Consider the following 14,195-nt stretch of genomic DNA (forward strand, 5'->3'; position numbering starts at 1 on the left):
CCTACGCATGTGTACTAGCACAAGTGCAAGGCGAGACGCCTGGTGAATAGAATCCTTTATAGCATCTATGGCAAAACATAATGCTTCTGGTAAATCGGCCAACTCACTGGCCTGTTGTGCAGGTAGCTCGTTAAGGGCCTCTGAACTGGTCTTTTAAGGACTGACAGATGCCTATAGCTGAGTTGAGCAACAGTACCTGCTAAAGAAAAAAAAGGTTTTAACAGGAATTCCAACTTTTTTTTGTTGGATCCTTAAGCATTTGTGCATTGTCCACTGGACAAGTTAAACTTTTATTCACGCTGGAAATTGCAGCATCTACTGCTGGAACTTTACATTTTTTGGTGATTCTCTCCCCCCCCCCCCCCAAGGATAAACTGAGAATCTCTTTGAGGGAGAAAATGCTTATCCGGATGATCCCATTCGGTATAAAGCCTCTCTAGTAATGTGTGGACTGGAAACGCATGCACTGGTTGTGAAGGTTTCAAGGAACCCAAAGAAGAAACCAGACTTTCAGCTGACTCTGAAAATGGAGCGAACCATGTCCGTAAGGATTTGTATCTCAGATTGTGAAGCTGAAACTTCAACTTGGAGTGGGAGAGAGGGATCTAGCATGCTTCTTATCTCCTTTAATGGAGGATGTGATTAAAGCTGCTAATCTTCCTTCTAAGCCCTGCAGGGCAGAAGAAAATGCATCTTCAGTCATGTATATAGGGGCTGAAGTGTGAAGCAGTTGCACCACCAATTGCTTCCAATGACTCACCCTGGCTTGCCATGTCAGGTATCCCCAGAGAAGATGACAATGTGGAGGCATGTCTGGAGTTCCCAGCGCCTGGGGGTAGTTTTGGTGCCTTAGTAGTAAGCCTTGAAGCCATAGTGCAAAGCAAAGGTAATCTAAGAACTGTTCTATTTATTTGAACAATAGTAGGAAAAAACAGTGGTCGCATAGAATGATCTAATGCTAAACAATTTTTTTCCTGTACTACAAATGCCTGTGTAAACCCCTCACGTGCACCAGCGCTTCTGTGTCCTGTGGCAGCCTTGCTTCAGCTGCTCTGATAGACACTGTCTGTTTGCCAGAGTATCAGCTCTAAGCTTTTTCAGGTGTGAGCCTGATTGTCTCTGCGCCACGCCCTTTCCTGTGCTTTAGCAAGAGTCACCTCAGAGGGGAGGCAGGGAAAGCGGTTTACACAGCCTTTTTATCAGCTTTTCAGATTTATGCTTGTTTAAACATAACATGTATCCCTATCCACTCAGTTTCCCCATTTAGGGGTAGAGGAGACCCCCCCCTCCAGCTGCTGAGACACACTCTGTATTAGCACAGATTTAAACAGGGTCGATACACTATAACTCCCTCTAAAAAGGAGTTTAAGGCATTTTACAATATAATTGAAAGAAAAGTCATAGGTGGACTTTGCAGCTCCTATGCTTTCCTCTTACCTTTTCCTCGCCGCAGGATACTGCTGTAAACAGACACATCCAAACTTCACCCATCACGGCGGGCAGCGTGTTTAAACCTTCAAAGACTGGGGCCCTTTTAAATAGGGGTTCCACTCCTTTGGACCATGTATAGCACCCCTCAGGACAGCTTTAGGTAAAGTAGCAAGACCACAATGAGTCCGGGTCTCTAGGGTCCAGCCCTCAAAGAGGAGCATTACAGGCAAAACCTTGTTCTTGTATGCGAGGCCCGGGTACCATCCTGGAGCCGCAGTGGCAGGATGGATCCGGGTGTGGAGGCTTTTTAAATCCAGCATGGATCCCTCCTGGGGCTCCGCAGAGCCCATCTTCACTCGTGCCAACACCTTTAGACACTGGCGAAAAAAACTGAGGACTCCTGGAAGGAGGAGGGGTTATATAGGGAGTCAACTTCCTGTATTGGGTGTGCCAGTGTCAACACCTGAAGGTAGCTATAACCCACTAAGTAAATACTTAATGCTCTGTGTCCTATGATATACGATAAAGAAAACATGTTTGTTATTTTATTTTTTAAAGCAAGAATTTACAATCACTTTAATGTTCTTGTTTAAAGGAAGGGACTGCCGCATTTACGGCTGGCATGCTCCATTTCTTAACAAACCTTTCCTCCCTGGGATCTAAAAGGAAAAACCTCTTCTTAGGAACAAAAATCCTGTCAGGATGTTCAAAAATCAGCATACACCACCTATTCCAACAGCAGGTGCATGGGGAAATCCTGTGCAGCCTGACGAGGCTTCAGGGACCCCAAAGAGTACAAGGGAGGCTCAGAAACCTCTGCAGGAGGTAACTTAAAAGGCAGAACGAACCATCTTGGTAAGAGTCTGGATCAAAAGCCTCTGCGACTGAGAGGCTGATACCAACTGGACATCTTCTGGCCCAGATTCCGCTGAAGCAGACTCATCTGCCGAGCCATCTCCCATGTCCTTAGAATCTAGCTCTTCCCCTTCCTCAACCCATTCCTGCTCCAAATTAGGAGGCTCGGGGGAGGGTGATCTGTCACACTTCTTGCCACCCTGCAGGATGGAGGCAATCATGCCAGCAATCCTGTGCTCTAATCCAGCTAGGGCTGAGGACAATTCATCCCTGATGATAAAGGTTGAAGCAGCAGCGTTGACTGTAGGTACAGTACCAGACAGGCGCATCGGCTTAGTTTGCCCAGAAACCTCTGGTCTCTCAGGGGATTTAACACTAGGGTTTCGACTAGGCTCCTCAGGAGCTACTGACAACATATGTGTGCTCTTCCGTGTAGTGTTAGCCCCGCTACTCTTTTTTGAAGACATTGCAAGCTCCAAAAAGTGAGTACCTGGGTTTAGTATTTTACCTCAGAAGGTAGACCCTTTAAGAGGGCTCACCAAGCCCCTATGCAACAATCCTGCTAAGCTCTTTAGCTTGCCAACCAACACCTGGTGACTCACGTGACCCGGGTAAAGAGGAATGAACTGCTAAATGCGAAAAGTGTTCAGAGCCTGCTGTGTCCCACAGCTGTCCCCTGGAAGTGCCGCGTGCCAGCCACTCTCAGGTTAAATAAGATGGCTGTGCACCGGACGCACTGTGCGGTCACAGTCCCAAGTATGCAACTAATTTTTGTGCGCGGACCATCCACAAAAGACAAGAAAGCTACTCTTTCCAACAGTTAGCCCAAAACTCCCCCCTGTGGTCACCACTACACAGGTATCCAACCTTAGCTAGGATTGTCAGATTGTTACACACATGGGCACCCCACAATAAGTAAATAAGGGGGGATTTTCACTTACCTGTTCAGGCGCAGGGCAACCTTAGAAACCAAAAGCCCAATCTCCACCCACCACAGCGGGTTCCTGTCACTTGAGGACCTTCAAGGACTGGGTACCCTTTTCATGTTTTGGGGTCAACTCCCTTGAACCTGTACTGCACCCTGCAGGAATGTCTTAGCTCTGTGGTGTCCAGGATTCCACTACGCAGGGTCCAGTGCCCGGAGGTGCCATTACAGGCAAAATCTCGCAGTATCCTTGAGTCTTCTTTACAAGGCTCGGGTACCATTTATCTTAGCATATAAGCTTGTTTAAAATAGATCAGATCGGTCAATCCCATGATTTTAGAACCCTGCTGGGACTTCAAGACCTGGAGTTCGAGAGAGCTCAAAAAAAAAAAAAAAAAAAAGGACGTTCCCATCTACCTTGCAGACACTGGTAAAAAAACTGAAGTACTTCCTGTATGGGAGGGGTTATATAGGAGATCACTTCCTGTCTAAAGACCTTTGGTCTACCAGTGTTCATTCACCTGGAGATGAAGTATAACCCAGTAGGTAAGGAATAATGGCCTTACTCGGTCCCGTGATGTATGATAAAGAAACGTGCATTTATTATTTTAGTAGGAGCATGTAAAGCATTGCAATAGCGATCAGTATATCGCTAGTGCAACGCAGGACTCCTGCAGACCAGTCAATGTAGTTGATACACTCTGACAGGAAGAATCAATGAACTACCACAGCGCTTACAGCTGCTAAGGCTGTCGGGACTTGTGGTAAAACAAAGGTAAATCTGCTGGCGCTATACAACACATAGTGATAAAACATATTAAATGGTGCATAATAAACCATGTGCATGATTAATCGCAAACTGATTAAAGTCCATTGTGACAATCCCAACACCATAGAACAAATCTTCTAGTTTGATGTATCTGCAAACAAATGCTTCAAAACAAGTGCTCATGAGGTAGATGGCAACTCACCAAAGGTGTTTGACCACTTTTTACGGTAGGTCAAAAATGTGCTTATTGGGATAATCCAGATACATCCTGGGTTTACATCTCTACTTTGGAACTCCCTCCGGCCTAGGCTGGGGATGTGGAAGACAGACTCCACCAGGGACACAAAAATTAATTTTAGGGTGTAGTACCTTATTTAAAAAGAGTTCAATAATGAAGCACAAGTTGCACTCACATCTGACTGCCAATCCCGGCACTAAGGTGTCTAACCAGGCTCCTATTGGTGTGTGATCCACGCCTCTTTCTGGATATACTAGTTGGTTGGATACCACATATGAGACCTGGAAATGACAACTCCCCGTTCCTTTTTAAATAAACGTACTACACCATAAAGCTTTGTGTCCCTGGTGGAGTCCCAAAGAGGAGAGATGCAAACCCAGGATCAATCTGGTTTATCCAAATAAAGTGCATTTTTGACCTACCCTAAAAAGTGGTCAAACACCTTTGACTAGTTGCCATCTACGGCATGAGCACTCGTGGTGAAGTATTTATTTGAAGATACAGCAAACTAGAAGATTCTTTCTAGGTTTCTATGGTGTTGGGATAGTCACAATGGATTTTAATCAGTTTGCTATTGATCATGCACATGGTTTGTTATGCACCATTTAACCTCTTGCCGACAAGCTGCCATCATTTTACTGCGGCAGGTCGGCACGATCCCGCGAACCGTCGTAGCTATAAGTCGGCTGGCGGGATCAGGATAGCAGGCACGCGCGGGGGTGCCGATGCTTGTGGCCGACGGTCGCGATGACCACCGGCCGCGAGCACAAGGGACAGAACACGGAAGTGTGTGTAAACACACGAATCCTTGTTCTGTTTTGGGAGGAGTGACAGATCGTGTGTTCCCATTAGCTTCGAACCACGATCTGTCACTTCCTCTAGTCAGTACACTTCCCCTTCAGTTAGAATCACCTCCCAGTTAACCCCTTGATCGCCCCCTAGTGTTAACCCCTTCCCTGCCAGAGACATTTTTACAGTAATCGGTGCATTTTTATAGCGCTGATCGCTGTATAAACGCCAATGGCCCCAAAATGGTGTCAAAAGTGTCCGATGTGTCCGCCATAATGTCGCAGTCACGATAAAAAAAAAAAAACCACAGATAGCCGCCATTACTAGTAAAAAAAAATAATAAAAATGCTATAAATCTATCCCCCATTTAGTAGATGCTATAACTTTTGCGCAAAACAATGAATATACGTTTATTGCGATTTTTTTTTTTACCAAAAATATATAGAATACCTATCGGCCTAAACTGAGAAAAAAAATTAGCTTTTTTTAAAAAAAGGGGGATATTTATAGCAAAAAAGTACAAAATTTTTTTTTTTTTTTTCAAAATTGTCGCTTTTTTTGTTTATAGTGCTAAAAATAAAAACCGCAGGCGATCAAATACCACCAAAAGAAAGCTCTATTTGTGGGGGGAAAAAAATGACGTCAATTTTGTTTGGGTGCAGCGTCGCATGACCGCGCAATTGTCCGTTAAAGCGACGCAGTGCCGAATCGCAAAAAATGGCCCGATCATTTAGCAGCCAAATCTTCCGGGGCTGAAGTGGTTAAAATGTTTTATCACACCAACACCTTTACCATTGTTTTACCACATCATTTGAGTTTACACTCCTTTAAAGGGGCAGCCACACGATTCTATATTCATAATCTAGGTGCCATTATTGTTTACTAGACCGTCGGGACTCGTAGTTCTCCATTCACAGAGCACTGTGAATGAGTGACACGGCCGGATGAGGAAGCATTTGCTCCTGAAACAGTGAATACACCAGATAACTTATGCAGAACAAAATTTGACCCTTTGGAGAGAGATTAGAGGGTAAACTTCAGGCATGCTAAGGGATTTGAAAGCCTGCCCCTCCCCCTCCCCTCTGCCTGCATAATGCCATAACTTGTTGAGGGTCAGTAGGCCTGTAAACCAATTTGAGAATGCACCCCCAGCGGAAAAGTGTGTCAGCCACCCAGGTGGCAGTCATCCTAACAACAAAGTGTTCTAATACTTTCCTAGGAATAGTGAAGGTGTGTTGTGGCCGTGCAGGGGCCATGTTGGTTTATGGCTGAAATGTTAATGTGCCCAGGAGTTTATCACATTTTAAAGCCAGGGAACTGAAAATTACATGCATGAAGGATGTCTCCACATCCTATCAGCCCCTTCTGAAAGCGGCTTTTGCAGCGTTTTGCGCTGATCTACCACAGTTCACAGCCTACACTGCTCCAATCACCAGAGAGCATAAGAGAAATGCCTCACATTTAGCCACAGAGGCACTCTCCAATCATTATAGCAACGGCCAGAAGGCCCAGTCTTCACCCATCACAGCTCCCAGTTAGGTTATCACTGACCTGCACAGCACAGAGAACCCTGTAGATTGCTGCCTACAGGCAAAATCTACTCTTGCATGTGGGTCAAGGTACAGTCCCTCTTAGCCTCAGGTGACTCATCTGAATGAAGCTTCTTCCTCCAGCAGGAGTATACAGAATAGGCAATTTGAGTAGAACTAAGGACTACGAAAATCTCTTCAGAGATGTTTATATGCAAATCCATCACCTAAATACACTAAAAATTGAGGCTTAGCTGAGCTGGGAAGGGTTATGCCTGGGCAGTGTGCAATGCATTCACCTGAACGTAGCAATACAATTAAAGTAAAGTAGTCGTATAAAAAATAAAAACAAACAAACAAAAGGGGTTTAAAAGCACTGAATCTTCCTATCCCAGTGTGCACTGCTACAACAGGCACAGTATGACTTCTCCAATGGGGACCTTTGACAGCTATAAAAAACCCAACAAGTATTTATTTATTTTTTTTTTTTTTATGTCATAATGTAGAGTATAAGTTTTCCTATCATTTGAGCCCAGTCTTGCCACACAGTTAATCCAGCTCTGAGCAATCCTCTTTTATTGTTCAGTGAGTTTTTCTGTGTTTGTCAAGTTTTATCAAATCCTCCCCCTTGCTGTGAGTGACAGGCGATTTACATATCTTGTGCACTAGCCTAAGACATGCATTGTTTTTTAATTCCCACCCCCACTCCTTTCTTCAGCAGCTCTGCAAGGATTGGCTGTTCCACACCTAAGCATGATTTGGCATGCTGAAGTCATGTGGTTACTTTCCTGTCTTTTCACTGGATGTTAGAGATCATAGCAGAAGTTTAGTGTAAGAGATATACACAGGAGAACATGCATATTGACAAGGGGAGTGTAGAGGTGGGCAGGGAGTCTGACATCACGACTCCACCCACCGAGCTCCAGACAACAGACCCACCCACAGAATCTGCAGTTTTTCGGCTCTCATAAAAGACAGAGGGGAGACATTTGACAGGTAAAGATACATGCAGGAGGCAAGTATATCCTTATAGATAACCTCTATGGCAGTAGTTTAGAAAGGATGACATTGGGTTCACATCCACTTTAAACTCAGTACTTTGCCAGTACTATGCTAAACCTTAACCTATAAAGAATGTTACCTTTTCCACCTCGTGCTCCTCTTCCACCAAAACCTCCTCGACCACCATACTGCTGCTGATAAACTTCTTTTGGTTGGGCTATCTTGATTTCACACTAAAGAATAGAAACCAGTTATCTTAAATTATCTTGAAAAAGACCCACAACGATTTTCAATCCCTCACTCCCATTTTAAACATGAGCCTTGTGCAAGCTCAATTCCCACCCCTCACATTTTTTCTGGGAAAATAAAATAAAAAAAAACAAACACACACGCGCTACTAGAGGTTTTCAATGAAGAGCAGAATTCAATCCAAGTCTGAAAAAACATTTCTCTTTAGTATTCACCATTGAAGTGGTTATAAAGTCTTTTATATAAAAAAAAAAAAAAAAAAAAAAACACAAAAAACAAACATGCCTATATTATTTACCTGCTCTGCGCAATGGTTTTGCACAGAGCAGCCCCAATCCTCTTCTGGGGTCCCCCGCTGGCTCTCCAGGCCCCTCTATCCATGGGGGGGCACCAGTGTGTGCTCGCTCCCGTGCCCACTGCTGCGTCCATTGACACAGACAGCAGGACTCTGCCCCGCCACCGGATTGATTGACAGCAATCCCCCCCCAGCTGCTATCAATCTGTCCAATGAGGAGCGATACAGTGGCTGAAACCGCTGTTCTTGTGCACATCACTGAATCGTAAGGAAAGAGGGGAGGAGGGTCTGGGGGGGCAGTTGCAGCGCAGGTTTTTGAACCACTTTAAACACAAGCTAAAAAAGACTGGAGACTTGCTGAAAGCAAAAAACAGAAACATGGTACAAGTACTTTTTCTGCAAGTACAGGGTTATATCACCACCTACAAGAGCAGGCCAACAGGATCACAACAGCCCAACCAGAATAGATACCTCCAGAGGAATAACACTTCAAACAGACGTCTGCAAAAAACGTTGCAGCCGAAAAATCCAAAGACACCAGGACATCCACCTTGTAAAAATCTAGTAAAGGTGTGCACAGACGACCAGCCACCTTGCAGATTTGAGACACAGATGCCTGATGATGGAAGGCCCAGAAAGCACCCGTGTAGTGTGCACCATTACAGGAAAGGGAGGAAACTGATCCTTAAATCGCATAGGCTTAAACCACCGCAAAAATAGATAAGAGGGTGCACTGGCCTAGTGCATATCCCACAAAATTTTATTAAGACTAAAATAGATCAAACGAATACTACTCACAAACAAAAGGTGGTATAAGCGCTCATCTGGCCATACCTCATGGCTGTACTCTTTTTTTTTTTTTTTTTTAAAAAGGACTGGCTATAACCTCTAGCATAGGGAGGACCCCTGCCGGGTCCCTGCTGACTGACGCGTTTCAAAAAGGTATGTCCTTCTCCAAAGCCAAGCAACAAATGATCATTCAGAGATAGATAGATACACACACACACACACATACATATATATATATATACACACACATATGTATATTTAATCTAATTTTACTTCACCAACTTAGACTATTGTTCTGATCCATCACATATAATTCCGATTTAAAAAAAAACCTTGAACTAAAGGCTGTAATGTAAACAAAATGGGTAAAAAGCCAAGGGGGTGAATACTTTTGCAAGGCACTGTGTGTGTGTAAATATATATATATATATATATATATATATATATATATATATATATATATATACACACATACACATACATACACACACATATTATATATATATACACACACACATACATATACACACACACACACCACTACGAGGTCGGGGGAATTACTTCCTGCAAATGTTCATAGGTAACTATAGTGACCAAGGCGTCAACAATATGACGGCCTGTCACGTGACCCTACGTTCGGGGAGAGGATTCCCATTCACATTATAAAAAGCTGTAACCGCCGTGACGTCACTGATGTCAGGACGCCCGGTCATGTGACATTGCACTCGCGTTTCCAGCATTACGCTGGAACACAGAGGCAAACTCTGCCCTTTGTGACCAAGCCTCCACTTGAGACAAACAAGATTGGTGGATCAATGACCCCAGGAGCCAATTTATCTCTCAAAGAAGGAGCCTTCTTGTAAACAAACTGGGGAAATTCAGAAAGGGCTGGACCAAGTAGCCCTTTCCAAATTTCCCCAGTTTGTTTACAAGAAGCCTCCTTCTTTGAGAGATAAATTGGCCCCTGGGGTCACTGATCCGCCAATCTTGTTTGAGAATAGGATATCCAATGTATGGACAGTATTTTTTGCCTGTGGGCATTGTCCCTCATGCAAACAGGCTAAGGGTAACGTAAAAAAAAACGTAAAGAGTTTGTCGCCACAGCAACCAAGAAAGTTTATCAAATTAAGGCTTTTATCACATGTTCTACCTCAGGGGTAGTATACATGATGGAGTGCGAATATGGCCTCCAATATATAGGGAGAACATCTAGACCTCTGCATATTAGAATTGGAGAACATGTGACAAATGTTAAAAAAGGTTTGGTCACACGTTTCCAAGTATTTTAGATTGTTTCATGCCCGTAGCCCCACGAAATAAAAATTTTGGGGGGGGTTGAGAAAGTGACCCCTCATCGGAAGGGGGGGGATTACATTCAACAATTGAGCCGTTGAGTCTTTTTGGGTTTATGAGACCCGAGTGGGGGTACCCATGGGGCTCAATGTCAAATTTGAGTTAAATGGTTTCATTTCAAATCGCTAAATATCAGTTTTCTTTTTGTGCTCCTAATGATCTCTGTATAGTTTCAGTTCTGTTCACTCACCTAGACTGGGAATATATGTTATGTGACTGATTGATGACTATATACTTGTAGTGTGGGCATAGGGCGTCTGCAGTGATGTCGTTTTTTACATATCATGTGAGGAATTGCATGTCCCACATTCTATATGTTTAATTAATTATAATTTTTTTTTGATTATTCTAACTACAAATCTTACATTATTAAAATTAATTTTATTTATATATCCCTCTTTTCCCTTGTGGCCATTATCTACTTTGATCTGTATATATGACTCCCCAGTCTGTGGTCTGGCTGGTGTTTTTCTGATTTAAGCGGTTTCAGAATAATAATGTGCATATGCCTTGACATTAGTTTACAGAGCAGTCCGTGGGAGGGCGGTCTCTGACTATGCATAGGGAATACCATAGCAACGGTCTCAAATGGAGGCTTGGTCACAAAGGGCGGCGTTTACCTCTGTGTTCCAGCGTAATGCTGGAAGCACGAGTGCAATGTCACATGACCGGGCGTCCCGATGTCAGCGACATCACGGCGGTTACAGCTTTTTATGTGAATGGGAATCATCTCCCCGAACGTAGGGTCACCGGGCGTCATGTTGACGCCTTGGTCGCTATAGTTACCTATGAACATTAGCAGGAAGTAATTCCCCTGACCTCTTTATATAATTCCCCTGACTTTATTATATTTATGCTATGAGCAACATTTGAGTCTTCTGGCTGTATATATAGTGCTGCACTGTTTATTTATTCAGTCAAAGACTGCTGTTCACAAGTGCAAACCATCCAACTTGAAGAAGGAGCTGGAGCAGTTTTGCAAGGAGGAATATGCAAAAATCCCAGTGGTAAGATGTGGCAAGCTCATACTCTTATCCAAAGCGACTTGGAGCTGTGATAGCCGCAAAAGGTGGCTCTACAAAGTATTGACTAAAATTTAGGGGGGTGAATAGTTATGCACATTGACTTTTTCTGTTATTTTGTCCTATTTGTTGTTTGCTTCATAATAAAAAAAAAAAAAAAAACAACACACACACAATCTTCAAAGTCGTGGGCATATTCTGTAAATTAAATGATGCACATTTTTAAACAATCCATGTTAATTCCAGGTTGCGAGGCAAGAAAACACAAAAAATGCCAAGGGGGTGAATACTTTTGCAAGGCACTATATATATATATATATATACACATACATATACATATATATACATATACACACACACACACACACACATACATACATACATACATACATACATATATATATATATATATATATATATATATACACACATACATACACACACATACATACTATACACATACATACTATAATCTCACAAAAGGTGAGTACACCCCTCACATTTTTGTAAATATTTTATTATATCTTTTCTTCATGTGACAACCCTGAAGAAATGACACTTTGCTACAATGTAAAGTAGTGAGTGTACAGCTTATATAAGTGTAAATTTGCTGTCCCCTCAAAATAACTCCACACACAGCCATTAAAGTAAAGCACACCCCTAAGTGAAAATGTCCAAATTGGGCCCAAAGCGTCAATATTTTGTGTGGCCACTATTTTCCAGCACTGCCTTAACCCTCTTGGGCATGGAGTTCACCAGAGCTTCACAAGTCGCCACTGAAGTCCTCTTCCACTCCTCCATGACAACATCACAGAGCTGGTGGATGTTAGAGACCTTGTGCTCCTCCACCTTCCGTTTGAGGATGCCCCACAGGTGCTCAATAGGGTTTAGGTCGGGAGACATGCTTGGCCAGTCCATCACCTTTACACTCAGCTTCTTTAGCAATGCAGTGGTCGTCTTGGAGGTGTGTTTGGAGTCGTTATGTTGGAATACCCAGTTTCCGAAGGGAGGGGAGGGTGCTCTGCTTCAGTATGTCACAGTACATGCCGGCATGTCTGATTAGAAGGAAAAGGCTCAAAATATTTCATCCGTGTATGTTCTAGTCCCTGCTGGAAGGCAGGGTGCAGGACACAGGTCCAAAAAAATGGCATGGTAGGGCAGCCTGGAACGTCCGCCAATGCTGGGGCCAGATATGCATTCCTGCTGCTACTTCCAGTCAACCCTGCATCACTTCCTGTTCACAGTCTGCCATTTTGGCGGAGTCCAACACATGGGGTCCAGCCCCATGGTGAAGGGGGGGGGGGGGGGGGGAATCTGGGCACCGGGTGTATTCCAAGCCAACAAATTGATAAAACAGACCATAGAGGAAAAAAAAAAAAAAAAAAAAATAGTATGTAAACCGCTTTCGCATAATGGTAAGGAAACTGGGAAAACCCCTCAAAGCCCACCCCAAGAGCAGCCCTCAGTAAGAATGGATACACACACATTTTATTTACAGTCTGAAGTGATAGCTAGGTTGGAAAAATAAATAGGGCCTTCGTGGCTCTCCTGTTATGTTTACAATTTTTTTGACAGCAGCGTGGACCAAGGGATTTTTATTAATGGTCCCTACCTCAACATCCCAAAGCATACTAAAATAAAAATAGAACTATCACTGTCCGTCCAATCTAGAAATGGTGGCAGAAGACGCCACCAACCCTTTCCGTGATCACAAAAAAGGAATCCAGGCTGCATGTCCGGCCGGCGCTGAAGATTGCCACATAATATGGAGCTCCGTGACTCTCTTGTAGCAAACCACCAGCAACTTTAGGGAGCCCCTTCCCTGTATCTGCCCGCTCGTGACATCTCCGGCTCTCCTAGCAGCTATGTCCAAGCGCAGGCAATCATCCAAGCTGCCTCGGTCGCCTCAGAGTTATACCAAGCCGGACTGAGAGGTGGGCAAGATGGCGCCAGTTCCTGCTCTGGCAGCTCGTCGCATTCCCTGCCTGGCCACACTGTAGCAGAGATAAGTGGCTCAACTAAGCAGATGGATGGGGAGTTTACCTCCTTCAACACCCACCATCTGCAGCCTAGCAAAGATGAGGCAGCGAAGGGAGGAAGAGGATCCCTCTCATTCTGCAGCATAGCCTCTCCCCAGGCAGGGGCACTCATTGATACATTCCCTGCAACAGACCAGCCTAAATTCCTCCCTGATACAGCGCCCAGGGATACCATAGCAAGAACCCACTACTTCCATGCGAAAGATCATGGCAAAACCCTGTCGTGCCAGACAAATTCGCCGGTATATCCTTGTACAGGGATATTTCACAACAAATGGCACTCAACAGGAAGAAGCTCAACCCACAGTGGGGGACTTTATTATTAGGAGGACAGACCGTGGTCGCTGAACGGTATGTGGTCTACCGGGCGCTCCAGTTCTGCACATCGCGAATTGGATGGACAGATTAATGGGCAGGTCTGGGGAGGACCCAGAGGTCATGGTACACGTTGGTACCAATGATAAAGTGAGAGGAGGGTGGATTCTCCTAAAAAATGAGTTTAGGGACTTAGGGAAGAGATTTGAGAAGCAGCTCCAAGGTGATTTTCTTATAAATACTATCTGTACCTCAAGCCACACCAAAGAGTCAACAGGAGCTTAGAGACCTTAACAAGTGGTTGGAGAACTGGTGTAGGAAAGAGGGGTTCAGGTTCTTGGCGAACTGGGCCGACTTCTGTCGGTTACCTGCTCTTTAGTAAGGATGGGCTGCACCTTAATGAGGATGGTGCAGCTCTATTGGGAAGAAAGATGGCTACGAATTGGAGGGGCTTTTAATCTAGGTATGGAGGGGTCAGAGAAAACAATCGCCAGCAGTGAGCAAAGGGCAGAGGGTATTAGTGGAGGCGGCAGTGATAATACAGCTGTAACTTCTAATCCCGGGGCGAGTGAATGGACATTTTGAAAACAAAACC

At 44.2% G+C, this 14,195-nt stretch overlaps 1 protein-coding gene across 7 annotated transcripts in view; it reads right to left on the reverse strand.

The window, feature by feature from the left end:
- Positions 1-14,195, reverse strand: part of HNRNPAB (heterogeneous nuclear ribonucleoprotein A/B) — a 258,340-nt gene that overhangs the window by 22,337 nt on the left and 221,808 nt on the right. For all 7 annotated transcript variants that reach the window (XM_073620769.1, XM_073620770.1, XM_073620765.1 and 4 more), the window contains exon 6: positions 7,678-7,771. In XM_073620769.1, coding sequence (XP_073476870.1) covers positions 7,678-7,771 — 94 coding nt within the window. The remainder of the gene's footprint in view (positions 1-7,677; positions 7,772-14,195) is intronic.

This window comes from Aquarana catesbeiana, linkage group LG03, assembly GCF_042186555.1.
Source record: "Aquarana catesbeiana isolate 2022-GZ linkage group LG03, ASM4218655v1, whole genome shotgun sequence".
Classification (NCBI taxonomy): Eukaryota; Metazoa; Chordata; class Amphibia; order Anura; family Ranidae; genus Aquarana; species Aquarana catesbeiana.